The sequence below is a fragment of the Puntigrus tetrazona genome, chromosome 18, assembly GCF_018831695.1.
Source record: "Puntigrus tetrazona isolate hp1 chromosome 18, ASM1883169v1, whole genome shotgun sequence".
Taxonomy (NCBI): Eukaryota; Metazoa; Chordata; class Actinopteri; order Cypriniformes; family Cyprinidae; genus Puntigrus; species Puntigrus tetrazona.
Window position 1 is genome coordinate 11,217,391 of NC_056716.1, and position 20,099 is coordinate 11,237,489.

The 20,099-nt window shown below is 39.8% G+C and overlaps 3 protein-coding genes across 9 annotated transcripts; all 3 read left to right on the forward strand.

The window, feature by feature from the left end:
- The first annotated feature begins 1,147 nt into the window (after window positions 1–1,147).
- Window positions 1,148–7,118, forward strand: ankrd67 (ankyrin repeat domain 67). 2 transcript variants are annotated; one of them, XM_043263958.1, is made up of 5 exons: window positions 1,148–1,373; window positions 2,806–3,058; window positions 3,372–3,924; window positions 4,880–5,176; window positions 5,421–7,118. In XM_043263958.1, exons 2-5 carry the CDS (start codon window positions 2,820–2,822, stop codon window positions 5,544–5,546), a joined length of 1,215 nt encoding a protein of 404 aa, XP_043119893.1. In that variant the 5' UTR covers window positions 1,148–1,373; window positions 2,806–2,819; the 3' UTR covers window positions 5,547–7,118. The 2 variants fall into 2 exon arrangements, with proteins under 2 accessions (XP_043119893.1, XP_043119894.1); XM_043263959.1 differs by lacking the exon at window positions 1,148–1,373 and having other exon boundaries at window positions 2,863–3,039.
- Window positions 7,119–8,722: 1,604 nt separating this feature from the next.
- Window positions 8,723–16,424, forward strand: ccnl1a (cyclin L1a). 5 transcript variants are annotated; one of them, XM_043264629.1, is made up of 11 exons: window positions 8,751–9,054; window positions 9,384–9,458; window positions 9,897–10,006; window positions 11,953–12,073; window positions 12,170–12,234; window positions 14,101–14,200; window positions 14,288–14,392; window positions 14,487–14,628; window positions 15,110–15,221; window positions 15,304–15,402; window positions 15,490–16,424. In XM_043264629.1, the coding sequence occupies exons 1-11, from the start codon at window positions 8,812–8,814 to the stop codon at window positions 15,908–15,910; spliced, it is 1,593 nt and encodes a 530-aa protein (XP_043120564.1). In that variant the 5' UTR covers window positions 8,751–8,811; the 3' UTR covers window positions 15,911–16,424. The 5 variants fall into 5 exon arrangements, 4 of the variants coding, with proteins under 4 accessions (XP_043120566.1, XP_043120567.1, XP_043120565.1 ...); XR_006253172.1 differs by lacking the exons at window positions 14,487–14,628; window positions 15,110–15,221; window positions 15,304–15,402; window positions 15,490–16,424 and adding an exon at window positions 12,499–12,512 and having other exon boundaries at window positions 8,725–9,054; window positions 14,288–14,324; XM_043264630.1 differs by lacking the exons at window positions 15,110–15,221; window positions 15,304–15,402; window positions 15,490–16,424 and having other exon boundaries at window positions 8,732–9,054; window positions 14,288–14,391; window positions 14,485–14,628.
- Window positions 16,425–16,940: 516 nt separating this feature from the next.
- On the forward strand, window positions 16,941–19,757 carry selenot1b (selenoprotein T, 1b). Of its 2 annotated transcripts, none has more exons than XR_006246968.1 (6): window positions 16,941–17,129; window positions 17,574–17,684; window positions 17,822–17,948; window positions 18,647–18,734; window positions 18,840–19,019; window positions 19,145–19,757. XR_006246968.1 is itself a non-coding variant. In XM_043216907.1 (6 exons), the coding sequence occupies exons 1-5, from the start codon at window positions 16,999–17,001 to the stop codon at window positions 18,962–18,964; spliced, it is 582 nt and encodes a 193-aa protein (XP_043072842.1). In that variant the 5' UTR covers window positions 16,941–16,998; the 3' UTR covers window positions 18,965–18,997; window positions 19,145–19,757. The 2 variants fall into 2 exon arrangements, 1 of the variants encoding a protein (XP_043072842.1); XM_043216907.1 differs by having other exon boundaries at window positions 18,840–18,997.
- The last annotated feature ends 342 nt before the right edge of the window (window positions 19,758–20,099 follow it).

Consider the following 20,099-nt stretch of genomic DNA (forward strand, 5'->3'; position numbering starts at 1 on the left):
AGTACGTAAGAGACAGAAATGTCACGTCTCAGAAGTTGAACATTAAATCATTAGAAACAGTTCAAAACAGGTGTGGTCGGTTGGAACTGTGCTCATAGACAACATTATGACACACTGGACCGACCGAGGTCTTGGTTCACTGATGGACAAGCAGACTAATGAATGTTTAAAATAGCACCTCTAGTGGTTTAGCGTAATAATAAATCTTTGCTAGACAGACATTGCCCTCTTGTGGGTCAGTGCATGTACTTTGATGAAGGTCAATGGCAGAAACCTGCTGGCAAACCAAACAAACTCGATGCGCTCTTGAAGTGACTCCCCCGTGAGGCCCATAGAAACGGCCCTTCCTCCATCGCCCGAAACCCACCCGCTATTAGCACAACGTTCAGATTCAAAGCTAAATAAACTGCAGGAAACATGACGTCAGAGATCTGCAAATTAAATGAATAAATAAATGCCACGCATTGCGTTTGCATTGATTTATGACACTGAGGGGGAAAAAACTTGCTGTCTTTTGATTCATGAACGTGAAAATGAACTGAACCGGACGCAAACAGGAATCTAATAAATTATGATTCGATCAAATTTGATGCAAAGGAATTTCATGATTCCAACATGTGTGAAAAGACATGAATAGTTACAGAAATTAATTATGCAGAAATACTCAAATCTATTCCATGATATGTAGAACAGATGTGAACAGTCCAGCTCTGTCACGCCAGTTGAATTTTGTCGCAAAAATCCAACACCGCAATTCTATTTAAATTCTAAATATAAATCTATACTTTTTCAATTCTGCTACCTCGATTCATTTTCAGGAATTGAATTTGAAGTTAATTCCTTTTTGCCTCGTGCGCAACCTTGATGGAACCCAGTGGTATTTTTACATTTTTGAATGAGTGTACTCGTTTAAAGAATAAAAAAAAAAGTGAAATATCACGATAAGCAAAATACTAGTGACCAAACAGGACGGGTACATGTAGCGCATTTCGAATACAATGGTAATTCAATGAGTTTTACATAGAATACAATAAAAGAGATAATTGCATGCGGAGTGTGTATGTAATTGTGCCACAGCAACCATCAGGCATGCGCAGTCTCTTTCTCTCTCTCTCTCTCTCTCTCTCTCTCTCTCTCTCTCTCTCTCTCTCTCTCTCTCTCTCTCTCTCTCTCTCTCTCTCTCGCCATCATACAATTACATTGCTCTAAAAGCTCATTCTCACCATAGCAACCTCAGATGAACATAAAACACTTGATGAACGATATCAGAGGGGGGCGGAAAGACCGGACTTACGTGTTATGTCACCCTGAGAAATCTGTTCTACGGCACGCTGGAGAGAAGCAAGCCATCATGGAGTAACTGGCACTCACAGGTAACTTCTGTCTCGTTTCCAGTCAACTCAGTTGGATGGATCAGCAAATTGAAAAGCGAATTTCCGGTAATGTGTATTTATGTGAACGCTTACAAGTTGATGCAAGATGCAAGTTCTCTTACGAATTGTTTGGGGTGCCATTAAAATAGGGGTTTAATAGCATTACTAAGAAATATGACAAATCGTTTCACTGTAAATGACATCATCTTGAATTGTTCACCTTCCTCAGCAGCAGTGTATCGGTGCATTAGCATGTTTTTAAAAGATATTTTGCCTTGATAAATGGCAAGGCGGGAGGCAAGGGCAGGAGCCAGTTGTCCGCCCACATAATCCCGAACTCCCACCACATGACAGGCCGCACACACCTCCAGATCTCCTGCGGCTCACAGCTTGAGGTGGAACACGCTTTCACACTAAAGAGAACACTTAAACTGTAATCTCTTTTTATCTGTCAGTATGAGTGTGCATACTGCACAATGAAATAGATATTATTAAATATCAGATACAATAGATATCTGATATTTAGTCTTTTTTTGACCCAACCAATTCGTACGTATTTTTCGAGTTGGCTAATTCGAAAAAATTCATACAACCTTACTTATATGATTTCGTACGCTTTGTCTAAACCCCAGTGATGGGTAGGTTGAGGAGTAGGTTCAGGTGTAGGTCATTCATAGCAATTATATCCATATATTTGTGTCGTACGAAATGTACTTGTACGAGTTTCTATGAGATTGGGCTTCCCGTATGAATGTCGATGGTCAACAAAACCTAATTAATTAACTAAACTCAATTAATTTGTGCATGGTGCACAACCCTGAAGGAAACCTACTCACTCTAAAAATGCATTCGATTGTGAAAGATCCCAGTAATCAAAATGAGCATGATAAGTATTATAACATTGCACGACAATATGTGCAAAAATATTTTAGACTTGCAATGAAATTCTAATAAATACTACTAAATGCTTTCCATGTGTTGTCTCCTCTATACGACAGACTGCCAGGAAAGTTAATGAAAACCTTTAAAATAGTAAAATTGCAGCCATTGTTACCATGACAACTGTGTCTCTGGATAGTATTACACCAGAAAGGCAGATCAGAAGAGTCTTTAAAAGCATTTACTGAAAGATCAATATAGAATTTCTAGAGCCACTGGGACAATGACTTTATAGGTTACGCAATCGTTCCAGTGATTTACACACTCTTCAGTTTGATCATATTTTAAATATAGGTCAGAAACAGTCCAACTTAATGATGCAACCGAACTGGCTGAGAATCTTCTATGCACTGTAAACTTTTACCACCCCCTGGTGGAATTAATGTATAGTTATCCAGAAACTAACTTGTACAACTGTTAAACTTTTAGTAAAGTATAATCTAATGAGCAGCGAAACTAAAAGGAGTATGTGGTAAATCTTTTTCCTCCACAGATTGTCCTCCTGCCATGGCCCACACAGGCCCCGAGGTGCACTGGAGGTGGTTGGAGCTCCATGACTCGGTGTCTATAGGGTCTGTGGAGAGGAAGGTCCGGACGACTGCAGGGACCAGACAGTGGAGGATCCACCGTCGACCCAAACCCAGACACACCTTTCTGGATGAACGCAGACTGCATTACGCTGCTTGGGACGGATGTCTGGACCAAGTCAAGGCTATGCTGGAACTTGGTGTGCCTGCTAACTGCCAGTTAGTGATCTAGAACCTTAAAGGAATAGTACATCCAAAATAATTCCCATCATTGTCACGTAATTCCAAACGATTCGATGAATTAGGAATATTAATATAAAAAAATTATACTTATTTCTTTTTGGTTGACAGCATTTTTACTGTAACGTTTATATCACTTTTCATGATATGTCCCTTTGAAATAAGTATTATTATAGTGTAAGGTACCAGTGTAAAAACAGTATTGTCTAATACCACAAAAAAGCCTGTTGTGCTATTCCCAAAATAAATATATAGCCATATTTTTGCTGACTGGACCAATTTGTACTTCCAGGGACCCGTATGGTTGGACAGCTGTCCACCACGCCTCTTTCAAGGGTCATCTCATGCTGATCAAGTTCCTGTTGCAAACCGGCCAGGTGGAGGTAAATAGCCAGGACTTCTTCAACTGCACTCCCTTGCACCGCTCCTGCACTGGAGGAAACCCTGAGACCACGGACTTTCTTCTCCAGAAGGGGGCGTCACATTCAGTGAGGTCCTGCTCCGGCCAGACGCCCCTTCACCTGGCTGCAGCCAGTGGACACCTGGGCACGGCTCGGGTTCTGCTCCAGCACTTGGCCTCACCGAACCCCCAGGACTTTCATAAGTGGACACCCTTGCATTGGGCAGTTTTTGGAGGCTGGGGTGACGTGGCAGAGCTCCTTCTAGATAATGGGGCAGATGTGGAGGGAGGAAAGGGTGTGGGCATGAGCCCCCTGCAGTTGGCTGTGTTGGTGGGGAACGAGGCGGGGGTGAAGCTACTGCTCCACAGAGGTGCAGATGCCAATATGAGGGGTCCTAACGGCCGTACAGCCATGCACCTTTGTGCCTGCTCTGGAGACAAAAAGGTGACTGACTATGGGCTGAAACCAACAAGCAACCAACCATCATTTGTTTGATTGATTTTATTTTATTACATTACATTACTAAGAAGTCCTGTCACTAGTTTATTCTAAAAATGGCTCCTATAAAAATGGTATCCTATAAACCTGGTTGCAGTGCAGCTTTAGTTTTTTCACATATGCTGTCTAATGTAAAAGATGCACTGAAAATAATAATAATAATAATACAATTTTTATATTAGTGTAATTGAAAATCATGGTTTCTGTTTTAAACCTGTTCTGTTCAGTTTGCAAATGACATTTCTCTTTTGGGCTATTTATGACCTACTTTTTTCTTTTTTCCTACTACTTTTTGTTCATTAAATGTCAAGTATTTACAGATGCATACAACTGAAAATACCACTGTTGCCCATAAAATTGACGGGCAAAACATCACATCTACCGACAGTTTTCAGGGAAATCTCCAGAAAAACACCAGAGATTGTAAATAAAGTTTGTGACTGGAACACTGGCTAATGGGACGCTATATTAAATGCGGCTTGGTGACGCATAAAAATTATACATAAAATTGTCAGTGTGATATGTTAGTTGCTTTACAAAATCTGTGATTTAATAATATTATGCTATCCAATGTTATCTAACACTGATCAGGTAATCACTGTTCTCTCTAAAAACAAAACTGTATACATGAAGTATCCTATAAACACCTCAATGCATTTGTTTCCAATCAACCTTATTACCGCAGCGTAGCTTGCATTTGCCAAGACTGTGGATTCAAGGTTTTGCCGCCCTTTTGGCTGTGTTCTGTCAGAGTTATGCCAACTACGCTCCGTGAAACAGATGGCATTTGTGTGGGTGAAGGGCAGTGTACTGTTCCTGTCTCCTTAGCACCATTTGATCTTTCTCTTACTCTCTACTTTTCATCTGTCCCATCTCAACCGTATCTTCTCCTCCCCCACAGATCCTCCAGCAGCTGTTAACAGGAGGTGCTAAGGTCGATGTCAGGGATGGAGATGTTGCGTCTCCGCTGCATCTTGCTGCCCGCAGTGGCTCCAGGGCTGTGGTGCACTTGTTGATTTTGAATGGAGCAGGACTCGAGGACAGGGACAACCTCAAAATGACGCCACTGCACTACTCGACGCTCAGGGACAACGTTGAGGCTGCCAAACTGTTGCTGCACTACGGGGCAGATGTGAATGCTGTCGAGAGGCTCGGACAGACATCTTTGCACTTGGCCTCTGAGAGGGGTCACTGCAAGGTGTGTTGACTCTCTCTCATTTTTATGGTTTCCAAAAGTTAACTGAGATCATTTGATGCAATCGTGCTTACCATGGCTGCATTTATTTGATTAAAAATACAGCAAAAACTGTAATATTAAAAAACAACTAAGATTAAGCCATTTGGAATTTTGCTTTCATGCAGGACAATGTAGGAAATAAATGTCAGTATGAATGTTTACCTGTGTCTTTGCTTTCTTACTACACGTGTGATTCAATCCACAGGTCCTCAAGGTTCTGCTAGAAAAAGGGGCTGATCCTGCTATAAGGAGCAGCTGGAGAGAAACAGCAGAGGATGTCGCAAAGGCACACAATCAGCTGGGTGTAGTCCAGCTCCTTCAGCAACATTAGGCGGTCGGGATGAAAGATCAAGCTCAGGACACTATGGAGAGAGAGAAGAAATAACAGTGAATTAGCCTGTTTTTTACTCAACTTCGAAACATCCTAGGTGTATGTGACGTTCTTCTTTTAGACAAATCCAATCGGAGTTATATTAAATTGTCCAGACCCCTTGAAGCCTTTGAACTGGAGTAAGAGGGTGTTTGTTGTCAACAGTTCAGAAGAAAGTATGCACATCCATAATAAAAGATACCTCACTCAGCTCCAGTTTGGCCCCCTGTACAAATCCATGCGTTTTTGTACGACAAATATCTATTTTTCAAATGTAATAAACACTTTTTTTCTCACTTCTGCTGACTGTGGCAAGAAGACGTTCAGGCAGATGATGTACGGGTGTTTCTTGGAAATGTAGGAGCAAAGGAAACAACGTTTCCTTACTTTAGCAAAAGACAAACCATTCTCCTCTTGGCTTATATTGAAGTCCTACAGCTTTTTTGCTTTTTTTGGCATTTTGCCTTTAATTTTGATAGGACAGATCATAGCTGACAGGAAGTGAAGTGGTAGAGAAGGGGTGCAGGATCGGGAAAGGTATGCGAACCAGGACTCGAACCGCAACGTCCAAAGTGCAACGGCGCTGAATGTCGACTCGCAGCCTAAATCGCTACCGGCACTGAATTTTTAATCACGCAACTCATATGTCTTACATCATTCACCGGGACTGCTTCCACATGCCACAGTCAGCGGAAGTGAGAAAAAGTTGTTACGTTTATAATAAATGATCTTTTAAAAAAGCATGAATTTGTACAGGGGGCCTTTATTCACCACCTGGAGTGGTGTGAGGGACATTTAATTTAACGTCTTCTGTTGTGTATACAGCAAACGCCCGTTTATACCTTGGAAAGGCTTGGTTGGGCCTGGACAGTTTTTAATATAACTCAGTTTAGATTCATCTAAAAGAAGAAAGTCACAAACACCTAGGATTCTTCGACGGTGAGTACAAGTTAATTTTCATTTTTCTGTGAACAAACCTTTTAAGGCCTGTTCACACTGGGGATTAAAACTATTAGAACCATAACTATGATGTTTTATTAATCATTGTAACTTTAATGACATTGATGAAAAATGAATTGCTTTCAAAAGAGCTGATGGATGATAAAAACATTGACAGCCAATCAAAAGCCAACTGATCTTAAAGGGCTAGAGTTGTTACGGTTCTCTTTATAGTAAAAGTCTGGTGTGAACTGGCTTAACAGTTTGAGTCCACTGATTTAAGCGGACAAGTAACAAGAATATTTATAGGTATGGTCACATTTACTATTGTTTTGCAAATAGGAATTGAAGTAACTGAATTTTTGAGGGCAAAAGATTGACTCGGATTGGTCACATAAATGTAAGTAAGTTCTGTGAAAGCTGTATATACCATAATTATGACTAGGGCCAATGCTACAAATCTTGGGACATGGAACTATTTTATTTGATAGTGGATAAATCCTCTGGTAATAACTGTAGTGCCTATAGTATTTTGTTGTAAAGTGTGTTATATTTTTAAGCGTCTATATGGAATAAAATCACCTTCAACATTCAGACACTGGGGTGACGATTTCTTCTAAAACATGAAGCATTAAATTGAAATTCTAAAGGAAAGGATGACGCGTGGAAAAGTATGTTGTCCCATACTCAAATGCACGCACGCGCGCACACACACACACCCAGAACAGTAGGCAGCCATTATGTTTTGGTTTTACATGCAAAGTTAGTTTAAATCACATTTTTTTCGAAAGGAGATAAATAACCACCAGTGTTTAGAAGGTTACTTTAGAAATTGAATAGGTTATGGATTACAATTAAGCCTATTTAAAATGTAATAAATATTGTAATTATTTCAATCACTTACCGATTACATATGATTGATTTTTGGTTACTTTCCAATATCTCTCATGAATGTTTTAAATAAATAATTTTTAAACATTCAGAGGAGGGAGGGTTATCCTTAGTAGCACTAAACAATGCACTCTAGAAATGCTAGTTTAAATATTAATTTATTTAATATTTTTCTTTAATTCACAGCCTATTTTTGGTGCATGCATTTTAAGCAAAAAAAGAGGATTTTAAGCATAAACATTTAACTTAACTGCTGGGTCAAAACAGCCTAATTATTATTTGCCCATATTTCATCCATCACTCGGTTGTTTAATGCTCTGGAAAAAACGTTAATCTTACAAACAAATTAAAATAAAGTACATACATAAATGCAATGGAAAACAACATTTTTTTTTATAACATTTTATAAGGCATTTCAATTCAACTGCATCATGCACATTAATTACCCTCCACCCACTGAACCACTCATGTTCTTCCAAAGAAATCAGATTGCACTGATGAAAAATATTATGGAATACAAAATTGGAAGCTTAAAACGATCTTTAAATGTAGAAATGCAGTAGACTGTTTTCCAGGAAGTAACATTGCTTTTTTAAATACATATTGTGAAAAGTGGTTCCATTAAAAAAAAATAGTTTAATTTGAATAAGTTTCACTTTCATTACTTCAGGTAAACAAAAGTGGAACGTGTCCGCGGACTGATACTGTTGCACTGCACCCAGAGTTCGGTTCCTGTCATCAGCGTCACTGGAACTTCCTGTCAGTATCCAGTCACTGGATTACGGCACACAAAACGAATGTGATATAAAATACACATATTAGATACACATTTGAAAACTTACTTCCACAAAGGAGACAACGTAAATGAGCCGACAAAAAGTGTACTATATATCCGCTTTGTGTTATACGTGACCAAAATACATTTTATTCGGATCTACAATAGGCCGCGGAAGAGCACAGATCTATTTGTGAGGTTTTACGTTACAGCAACGTTCAATCCTGACAGAAAAAAAAATACCTGGAAGTACAAGTGCCATGTATAGTAACGGACTGCATTGAGTTCCATCTGCAGGAGGCGCTATGAAAAATAAATTCGTGTAGCCTAATAATTTCTAGCTCTTTGAGATGCAGTCCCAGCATGACGTGAATATATTTAAAAGGTGTAATTATTTATGGGCACAAAAACGTACTTAAAAGGCATGTGGTGGGTTGCAGCGTTGAATAAAGTAACAGTTATCTGACAGCGATTGGTTTGTTGAGGACACGTGACTCGTCTCTGCACCAATCGGCGGGCTGTTCCATAAGCAGCGATGTGTAGTGCAGTTTTCCGCTCTGGGTTACGAATCTGTGTATTTCTAGATTGTAACGTCCTCGGCAGGTACCGACGACAGCTATCATGGAGGCGTCGATGGCCACCGGTCCCGCCGCAAACGCGCCCGCTAATAGCGAGGGCATATTAATAGGGGATAAAGTGTATTCAGAAGTCTTCCTCACCATCGATAATTCTTTGATTCCAGAGGAAAATCTCTCCCCGACTCCGTCTATGCAGGATGGCCTCGACCTGTACACCGAGACAGACCTGCGGATCCTGGGCTGCGAACTCATCCAGTCCGCCGGAATCCTGCTTCGACTGCCGCAGGTAAATAATCGGATGCGTAAACGATTAATGAAGTAAAGCTGTGAAATCGTTCTGGATTGAAATAAACCATTGATTTGACATTACCAAATAAGAACCAATAACCTAACAAAACGCACCAGACATTGACTAATAATGCATTGCCCAACAAAAAGTAGTTATAAATGTAGTTTCTACAATTTGTGTAATCTAGAGAGAAATCTGATTTTGAACGTCTTTGGCGAGCGGTGTCTGTCGGCTAACGTTAGACAAAAACAAAATGGCGGACGTTGCTTTTGAAACGAAACAGGGCCGTTTATATTAATTTTCCTTCAATCGTAATTACGTTTCAGGTGGCCATGGCGACCGGACAAGTGCTTTTTCATCGATTCTTCTACTCGAAGTCTTTCGTGAAACACAGTTTTGAGGTAAGAGAGTGAAGCCGTATTTACAAGTATCACGGGTGGCAGCCATGTTGTTTGAGTTACTGTAAATGACATTCGACCAGATTATAGCTCAGTCGTGTATACATGTTTCTTTACATGTTGTCGTCATAATAGAATAGTTATGTTAGGTGTGTTTTTTAAATACCGGCCTAACTAGACGGCATTTTTGTGCGAAATAGGCCTGTTAGAACGGATTACTGTTAGTTGGCGTTGTGTGTGTGCGCGCGCATAAACGCATAGATATACGTACACACAAACATATACGTGTGTGTGTAAATATATATTATACACACACACACTCAATTTATTGTCAGAAAATTGCATTATCTGCCAACTATTTGATATTTATCAGTCTATTAATGAATGTGTGCTCTGTGCTTCGTAATAATTAACAGCTCTTTTTGCCGTCTTTTCTTCTAGATTGTTGCCATGGCCTGTGTTAACCTGGCTTCAAAGATTGAAGAAGCCCCTCGACGAATTAGGGACGTCATCAACGTGTTTCATCATTTAAGGCAGCTCCGAGGCAAAAGGTAAGCTTGGCTCATTCTCTCAGAGTTTCTGTCACTCCGTTTCCTCTGTTCGTTACCTGTACAAGCAACCTCCCACCTTAACCGATTTATTTTTCTTTGGATAACATTTAATGTCATCACCTCAAAATTGTAAATGATTCAGGTATACTTATACATGTTAACTGTGAAGAGTTTGTGCACTTCTGTTTGTCGTTGATATGATGTCTTAATTTTGTTTGCTTTATTCTAAACCATTTTAAAGCTTTTCAGTTCCTTCATCAGTCATAATTGGTAGTAACAGCAGGATATTCTGATTACCTGAGCAAGTAAAAAAACATTCAAACGGCTCAAAAGTGTAATCTTGAGCAAGGGAACGTGATGCCAATTGAGCTATATTTTGGCTGATTACTGGCTAGTATAAATTTAATTCCAAAATGAAATAGAAAACCATTTAAAGAGGATAAAAAGGAAAAATTGTTCATCTGAAATCAAGGACGCGGTATTAACTTGAATTCTTTTTTCCCTTGCAACCAACTAACAGCGACCAGCTACATTTACCAATGCCTGGGTGATGTGGAATGGTACGTAGAGATGAAGCAGTCGGCATGGCAACAGTGAGCGAGGTGTCGCTTCCCCCCCTCCCCCGGGAGAAGCCAGTGGTCTGAAAGCGGTCACTGGGATATCGGGGATCGACAGGTTGGCCGCTGGTCCGAAGCGTCTGGGTGACTCCTGTATCTCAGTTTAAGCTTATTGTCTCTGCCAGCACAGGTGACGATTTTGAATTTATTTCATTTAAAAAAAAAAAAAAACACCTCACCACCGCACATGTCATAGCTTCCACAGAAATATTTCACGCTGCACAAGCAATGTTCAAATCTTTTAAGTATTCACATGATGGGAGCTGTGAGGGTTGCATACTGAGACTGTAAATGCAAGCATTGTTTAGATTTGGGTGTCTTAGACAATTTATTGTCCAAAGTTCACAATTAAATGTTACGTTTATATGTAGAACAGTAATTAAATGTCACTGGTGTTTGCGTGCGTTAACTCTTAGAAGTGACTAACGAAGTTGATTAGTGTAGATGATTTATGATTATGATTTTAGGTGTAATTGTGTGAAAACAACCAAAACTGATTGCATTTGTGCTTTATGAAATTATCATGTGGATGGGTGCAGTGGAAATAAAAATAATCAGGTGTTAGTTCTAAGGGAAAAAGCAATTTAAATGGTTCAAGCAGAAGAGAAAATGTGTAAATTATGTTAGGTTAGTAAAATACGGACTAGACTGGAATTTTTTTTTTTTGCTGTATTAGGTTAGGTATACAATGTGCTTTTCGTCAGATACTACATTTGAAGTGTTTCTGTTTTTATCATATCTAGACTGTTAAAGTATTTTAATAGTTAAAGGAGAATAAGAATTATTAAATTAGATGTCTTTTAGGTCAGTATTTCTCACTGTTGACTTGCATATATAGATCAAGTGACCACTGTTTACATGATTACCTGACGCATCTGAAGGCCCGTTTATGCCATTTTTAAATCATGACTCAGCGCTGTTAGCATGTCATGACCTTTATTTTTGCTAGTAGTGTTTATGATGAAGAGCTCACTGCGTTTCTTCTACATATATTGATTGTTCTATTGAGACTGTTTACTGTGTGCTAGGATATTGGTTGTTTATAGATGAACTTTTTTTTTACTTTCTGTTGAAGCTATGATGTGGTGAGAGGTGAAGTGTTTACTTATTTTTATTTTTTTTCTAACAGTCACTCTTGGCAGTGTCGAAAGTCTTACACTGAAATTACAGGAGTCAAAAAACTGGACCTGTTGCCTGTAGTTGGTTGGAAGGGAAACAGAATGATTTGAATTTCAAATGAAGCAAACAAAAAAAAGCATTTTTTTTCATTGTCTTGAATAGTATTTGAGTCAGCGGAAACGATTTTACTTTCGTTCCTTCACAAATCAGGAGTCCAAGTCCATTGATACTTGATCAGAACTACATAAACACCAAAAACCAGGTGATAAAAGCTGAACGGCGTGTGCTGAAGGAGCTGGGCTTCTGCGTCCACGTCAAACACCCACACAAGGTACGTCTCACTTCCTGCTCTTGTTAGGTAGTTTTTAGGTATTGCCGTGTTTTTTTAAGACTTTAAACTTAACATGCAGTTTCGTTGGCATTGTAGATTATCGTCATGTACCTGCAAGTCCTTGAATGTGAGAAGAACCAAACGTTGGTCCAGACAGCCTGGTGAGTAAATAAACAATCTTGCATTGGGTGTCTAGACACTGGAGTGTAACCAGTAATTAACCCCTCTGCTTCCGTTATGTAACTTTTCTGTCCCCTCATCTGATGGATTGGTGTATTCGTGACTCGTGTGTGTGTGTGTGTGTCTGTCTGTCTGTCTGTCTGTCTGTGTGTCTTCTGATTTAAATCTTTTGTTCATGGCTGTAATTAAAAGAAAATGGAGAGCTTAGTTTAACTTTGTCCTTTCTTTCTACTCTTTGATTAAAGGGTAGTCCATGATGGTAAGTGTCATAAAGAACCTCTGAACTCTGCTCCTCCAACCACATGACCTCAGGAATCTCCCCCCCCATTGGCTGCCCTTCTCGAGACAGCCAATCCAGTGAGAGCTCTCTGCCCGAGAATCACTGAAGGGGGGCCTTTTCCAGCTGCCAACAGCATCTTGTTTTCTTGCGGTTGTCCAAAAGGATTTGTATTTTTGTTTTTGCTTCAAGTCTCAAGATTTCTCTCACTTTTTTTTCACTTTTCTTTTTCACTTTTTGCTTTTTAAAAGGTGGTTTTAAAGCCTGAATATTTGAATTCATTATTAGACTACTACAACTACTATATTTAGGTGGTGTAAGTAGTCTCGTCTTTTGTTTCCTAAATGTTCCAATTTAAAGGGTAAACCACTCAAAAATGAAAATTATTCACCATGATATCTTCTCAAACCTATATGATATTCTTTTTTACATAGAAAAACGTCACATTGCTCATTCCCATAAATATAAAGTATATTCTTATTTTGATGGTAATGATACGACAACTTCACATTCAGAGGTATCATATGGCTTTAGAAGACTTGTAGTATGCTGCACAATGTGCTGCTATTTGTGTGTGTGTTGTGTGTGTGTGTGTGTGTGTGTGTGTGTGTGTGTGTGTGTGTGTGTGTGTGTGTGTGTGACCATATGCATGCATTATAAGGAGGATCTTGATCTCGTTAAATATTTTTCCTTATTTGTGTTTCACTGGGCAAAGTCTAGATTTAGAATGTCACAGTGGTGAATAAATTACCATTTTCATTTTTGGTGAACCGTTCCTTTAAAGATGCAATTGTTATCAATAATTTGGTGTGAGGCTTTGTTTTAAGGGAATTTTCTCTTACTCTGTATATGCTTGAAAGACTTGTTCGAAGCTCAGGTTTTCCATATAAATCCAATGTTCTAAGGCCTGCAGCGTAAACGCTTTAGTGTTTCTGTTGCTGCACAATACACATCAGTGTAGCATTTTTCACAATGACACAGCCTTGGGTCCACAATGTCCATCTGCCCGATTGCTTTTTTTCAACTTTGCGTCCCATATCTGGCAATCATTTAGATGTTAAAGATTTTGCCTGTCTGCAAGTCTCCCATTTAGCCACCCAGTCTGAGATACATATTCGTTCATTCCCAAAGCAGTCGCTCTCAGTCCTGCTTTGACTCCTGTTCACAATGCGTGATGTTTAGTGTTATGAGTTGCATGTAATGCTACACTCCCATACTCAACATTTTATACTCTTCATCTGCTTTTTTTTGTGGAACGTTAAGCTATTATTTCAGATGTTTTGAAGAAAGTTGTAGTAATTATTTGCGTTTGACAAACCTCCTCCTCCCATGAGCTTGTCTGTGTACGCATATGTGCACTGAACATGTGCCTTTCCACACTGCATGCTTTACACGTTTGTAGAACGACAGAGGAACGTGAGGCAGAGAGGGAAAGGGCAAAGTTCAACTCAAGCCTCCATTTATAGTTGATCTTTTTATTTGCATCATGTGACGGCCTCGTACATACATTTCTAGATGAACAACCCACGCAGGGAAATGGCAATATTGTGGTTCACCTTTTGTGTTGCAGGAACTATATGAATGACAGCCTTCGCACTAATGTGTTTGTGAGATTTCAAGCTGAAACCATCGCCTGTGCCTGCATTTACCTCGCTGCACGAGTGCTACAGGTACTAAACCGTTCTGTCCTTCATCTCTACCCGTGTTTACTCTGAGCTCTGGCTTTGTTGATGCCTTTAAAAAAATGTTCCCCTCAGATTTCGTTACCCTCTCTGCCGCACTGGTACCTGCTGTTTGGTGCCACCGAGGAGGAGATCAAAGATATATGTGTAACCACTCTGAAGTTGTACACAAGAAAAAAGGTTAGACCTGTTTGGCACTTTTAAAACAGTAGCATTCTTCATTTGTGTTATATTAAGTCTGCGTTTCTGATTTGCGGCCGCTTTTGATTTGTAGCCAAATTATGAATTGCTGGAGAAGGAAGTGGACAAACGGAAAGTGGCTCTACAGGAAGCCAAACTGAAGGCCAAAGGACTGAATCCAGATGGCACTCCTGCTCTCTCCACATTGGGTGGATTCTCTCCTGGATCCAAACCATGTAAGCTCTGCCCACTGTACCTTTTTTTTTTTTTTTTTTAATTAAAACTAAAACCATCTTGTTTGCATTGGCTTTTTTTAATGCAGCGTTTACCTTCATTGTTCAAAACATGCAAAAAGTAGATGGTCCAGGTTGCTCTTTTCTATACAGTTAATGTAAAGCTCAGTGTAGCACTTTCATTTGACAGTCCTTTTATGTACATACTATGTTCTTATTAATAGCAGTAACTAGTTACCATAAACCTACCCCATGTAGTTGCCTTACCATTACTTTCTTGGATGGGTACACTGTACAAGTACAACGTACTGTGAAATAAAGTGTAACCATTCAAAGTTGTGTGTGTTCCTTGAAACATAGCACACGATTGTGGACTGCTTTAATACTGCTTTTTTTATTGTTGAATCTTGACTGTTGGAAAAGAGCATCAGTAACATTCTGCAAAAAAAATGAAAAAGTCATCAAATTAGATTTTTCCTAACAGGTTCACCTAATATATTGAAAGCAGACGAGAAGTCTCCCAACCCTCAGATGCTTAAGGCCATGAAGAAAGAACCTGAAGATCGGCCTCAGGGCTCTAAGAGCCCACACAATGGGTGAGTGTTTGACAGGCTTGACTTTAAGTATTTGTTTTAATGAAAGCACACTAACTAAGAATCTTTTTGTCCTTTTCTTTAGACTCAGGAAAGATAGTAAGTTAGGTCGGAACAGTAGAAGTGCGAGTCGCTCTCGTTCCAGAACGAGATCCCGGTCCAGATCTCGCTCTCCCAGGCGACAGTAAGTATCACTTGGCAGTGCATTGCTCTGTGCTCTTTTGTTGGTGTCTTTACTCAACGTTTTTTTTTTTTTTTCTTTTTCTTGTAGTTACAATAACAGGCGCAGTCACTCGGGCACCTACAGCTCTCGCTCCCGTAGCCGCTCTCACAGCCGCAGCCCATCTCCGCGACGACACGCCAACCACGGCCCTCCATCTCCCCTCCTGCCACACTTGAAGTCAAAGCAGCGCTCAGATGACCTGCACCAGCACAGCAGACACGGCCACAAGCGGAAACGCTCACGCAGCCGCTCTCGTTCCACCAGCAAGCCCCGTGAGCGGGACAGAGAGCGCGAGAGAGAGCGGGACCGGGATCGCGGTTCCTCTGACTTGGCGAAGAAGCACAAGCACGAGCGTAGCAGCGGAGGCCATCACCGCGACCGACGGGAACGCTCGCGCTCGTACGAACGCTCTCACAAAAGCAAACACCACAGCAGCAGCCATTCAAGCCACAGTCGTCACAGACGCTGAGTGTTTTCTTGTTACATCTGCGTGACTGCGAGCGAGTTTGTGTTTGATTAAAGTGGTCAGTGTTGACCTAGTTGTCTGTTTTTATTTTTTTTTGAGTTCTGTGTTATTTTGGCGGTTTAGTTTTAAATGTTGAAAGGATATGAAACTACATATTTACAGTGTAAAGATGGGTTCAGTGTTGATGTAATATGGGAAATGCTTTGATTTATAAAAGCAATCTTTTTCAGAAGGTGGGAAAATTACTAGTTACATGGAAAAATGGAAATGTTTTCAGGAAAGACACCAATACTTTGCACAGCTATGGAAATTAATACAAAAAAAATGTTCTACTGGCAGAAGAAAATTGGTTTCTCTGAAAATAGATCATATTTTTTTACAACTGGATGCAGACTTTTTTTTTTTTTTTCTTTTCTTTTTTTCTTTGATCATGGTGACTTTGTTACACTGGTTTTTAGTCTGCACGTCTTCATGTCTGATTTTTACTCAATAAAAAGTGACTTATTCCTACTGTCAATTGTTGTTTTAGTTTATTTTTTTTTACTCTGTTCGGTACTTGGATTTATAAAGTAAAAATTATTTCTTGCTCTAACGTTAAAGGGTGTTTAACCCACATTGTTAGCACAAAAGTATAACAGTTCTTATCTGGAGATGTGGCATTAAATAGTTACTTCTAGTAATGTCTACTGTAGATTCTCTATATGAACAGAGAAATACAGGTGTAATAATAATAATAATACCTGGTGGTGTTGCTTCAGACGGTTTTTTGGGCGATTTGTGCAGCGTATGATAGAAGTTAAGTGGTTTCTATCTGCCATCTTCCTGGGTAAAGTCAGCCCATAAACTACAATAACCTTAATCCTATGTAAGCTTTTCTAACATCACACTCAATGGTCATTTTAGGGTTTAAAAACTATTTGGTGAATCATTAAATATTTTTACTCAAACGTCTGTGGGTATATATAATAACATCCCATCGAACACGCGAACTCAGACAGGCGCTGGGGGCTTTTATTTTGACAGGCCGCATATATTCTGCGTCTATTTCCGGGTGAAGTCAGAGCAGGGATTCCGCGAGCGGACTGTGCAGGATGGAAACGCGATGTTTATGGCTGTTACTGGTCTGCGTGCTGTCACTGAATCGTGCCAGGGCGGACAATGGCAGCGTTAAAAAGATGAAAATGCAATATACAGGAATGCCACTGCTGAAGTTTCAGATTTGGTGAGTAAACGTAACGTCTTTCCGTTTCCTGTCAGTGCGCGTGCTGATTACTGTCAATAAAACAACAGGTTTAATCATGACTGATATCTATCGTACGTTCACAGGTGCATTTATGTATAATTCCTATCCGTTTTCTTTGTCTAGCTGAGAACACTGGTCTAAGCGTCGGGGCGCAAGGCTCCTATATAAACCATGTAACTGAATAATTTCCTTTTTGTACCATAGTGTATAGTGTTTCACGACGTTTTCGGAATATATGTAGTGTTTTATAGTATAGTAGCACGCTAGCAGTATAATAGCATACAAGTGTAGCGTTCAGGTTCACTCTTTTTTTGTGTCTTGGTGTAACGAATGCAGTGTAAAAGCTTTTTGACCTACTAGTTTATTGTTGGTTCTCTCTGTCTGTCTGGTCCCCTGTTAAATACAGCGCCTGTCTATTTTCAGTGTGTCCTGAGGGTACAGGCGGGTGTTTGAAGAGTACACTCGGGTTCTCAGCCAGAGGTACCCAGACATCCGCATCGAGGGAGAAAGCTTCCTTCCACAGCCTCTCTACAGGTAGCTTTCTCGTTTCGTTGAGAACGTTTGTATTGCACGCCGTATAGATGAACGGACGGACAAAATAGCAGTGATTTCAATTCACCAACTAATAAGATAATAAGATTGTGTTTTTATTATTGTTTGTTCATTTTTAGACACGTAGCTTCCTTCTTCTCTGTCTTCAAACTTGCAGTGATTGGTTTAATCATCCTGGGCAAGGACCCTTTCACCTATTTCAACATGGAGACTCCGGGAATCTGGCTTTGGGCGCAAGAGAATAAGGTCGGCGAGGGCCGTTTATGTAGTGCATTTCTACTTTTGTTCAAAAATCTTGGATTATGTAATTCATAGTTGGTCTCAGGGTAATTTCCCTGCCTCTGCTCAATGCCTTGAGGGATGCATAAAGTGTATTAATATATTTAATACCAGTTGTTGCTTAATTTTGCTGTTAATTGTATATGAATTGCCCTCTATTTCCACATATTCAAAATTTCTACCTAAAAATTTCAGTGACGTTCTTGTTCAGATATCCCTCTATTTCATCAATAAACAGTTACACCCTATGTATACCTCTATCTTTTCATGTATAATGTACTTCTGTGAATACAGAAAGCTCGAACCTGTTGCAAAATGTGTGTGTGTGGGGAAATCTTTTGCCCTCACTTATTAAGATTAATTAATAATTATGCAGTCATTCTAATGTTAATTAATTTTATCCATGCTTTCGGTTGTTCTTTAATTTTTCCTTTTAGTAAATGTGGAATACGTTTTAGTACTAAAGTACAGTTTGTTCTTGTGTGTTTGTACACAGTTTGCTAAATTAGATTCATCTTTCCCTGCAAGAACCTTTGAGCTTTTAAGTCACTGATTGACTCGACGGCGTTGGCTCAACCGATATCTATCTTTAGTAATGGCATTGCACGTTTATAATGTTTGAGCTACGTGAGTTTGTGACCTCCGGTTGTTGTGTTTTTGTAAAGATATATGCCTGCATGATGGTGTTCTTCCTCAGCAACATGATAGAAAACCAGTGCATGTCCACTGGCGCCTTTGAAATCTCCCTTAATGGTAAGACTGATGATAATTTACAGATGAAAGTCTTGCGTTTCCCGCATTTCAAGCGGTATACGTCGTGATTTCTTTTCCCCTCTGCGTGTATGTTAATGTTCGCAGACGTGCCTGTATGGTCCAAGCTGCAGTCGGGACACCTGCCCTCCATGCAGCAGCTGGTGCAGATCCTGGAGAATGAGATGAAGCTGAGTGCACACATGGACTCTCTCCCGCACAGACGGGCGTAGAGGTGCAGGAGCGAAACAGACTGGATGTGGCTTGTGGGTATCCCACTGGGGTTTCGTGCGTGTCTAGTAACTTAACCACATATCGATTTATTGTGTTCCCTTCAACTCATTCTTTAAACGTCTTGCGTTTAACAGAAACCCTGATCCAAAACTGTAAAATCCTTTGTGTTTTCCCTCTAGGTGAGTGATGCGAGGCCCTGGTGTGTGTGTGAGATGGCGTTAATGAAGGTTTGCACTAAAGGCAGTGTGTCTGCTGGTGTGGACTGGATGTCCGGCTCTCTCTCGCTGCTCCGCGGGTCTCTCCGTACCCACAGCCCTACAGTCCATGGCTAGGAATTACGGAGAAAATTGAAGGGTTCGCTTGCAGATATTCTGCAGTCATCGACCAATTAAAACACACGCTGTTAAGTGCGTTTAAAGCGGTGTTAAACAGTGTTTACCTGTTTTTAGAGTGTGTGTAGTAGACTGCTGCATTAATGACTTCAGATTCTTGTAGTATCTGCAGAACTACACTTCTGTATATGATTTCTCGCTCGTTTTTTTTTTTTTTTATGCTTTCGTCATATGATTTTTTTTTTGTTGCCAATTTATTAATTACAGTAATATTTGCAGCAATTCTCTGTGTATGTTTAGACAGCGGCACTCGTTAAGAAATATAAACCGTTATGTAAATGTATCCGATGACTAAATATGTGCACATCATCAAGGATGCACTTTGATACATTTAGATTTTTGATAATTTGTAATGTTTGTTTTTACTGTTTCGAATAAATTCGGTCAATGGACGTTTAAACAAGTGTCGTCTTGTTATTTTCTTCCACAAGAGGGCGCTCGTTGGCTCAGAAGGCTAATTTTTCATGCTTTATTTTGTTCGTTAAGCAGTAGGATTTCCAACGTATTGAACGTTTTCAAATGCAAATACTAAAACCATTAAGTAATCTGAAACCGGTTGCGTCATTGGTTCATCCCCATCAGCGATGAAAAAAGTAACAGATATCACATGATAGGCCGCTAATAAAATGCACTGGATGGAGGGAGTTTGTGTGTGTGTGTGTGTGTGTTTTATTATTTAAAATATATTATTCTATGTTTTTCGTTAGCCTTTTTTTACATGCGTGTAAAGCTAACGGAACGT

Bases quoted from the DNA above. Each gene is read 5' to 3' on its own strand.
- ccnl1a (XM_043264629.1), top strand. From the start codon at position 8,812: ATGGAGGCGTCGATGGCCACCGGTCCCGCCGCAAACGCGCCCGCTAAT. The intron at 14,201-14,287 runs GTACTAAACCGT...TGTTCCCCTCAG, and splicing joins TCGCTGCACGAGTGCTACAG to ATTTCGTTACCCTCTCTGCC. The intron at 15,222-15,303 runs GTGAGTGTTTGA...CCTTTTCTTTAG, and splicing joins TCTAAGAGCCCACACAATGG to ACTCAGGAAAGATAGTAAGT.
- ankrd67 (XM_043263958.1), top strand. From the start codon at position 2,820: ATGGCCCACACAGGCCCCGAGGTGCACTGGAGGTGGTTGGAGCTCCAT. The intron at 3,925-4,879 runs GTGACTGACTAT...CCTCCCCCACAG, and splicing joins CCTGCTCTGGAGACAAAAAG to ATCCTCCAGCAGCTGTTAAC. The intron at 5,177-5,420 runs GTGTGTTGACTC...TTCAATCCACAG, and splicing joins CTGAGAGGGGTCACTGCAAG to GTCCTCAAGGTTCTGCTAGA.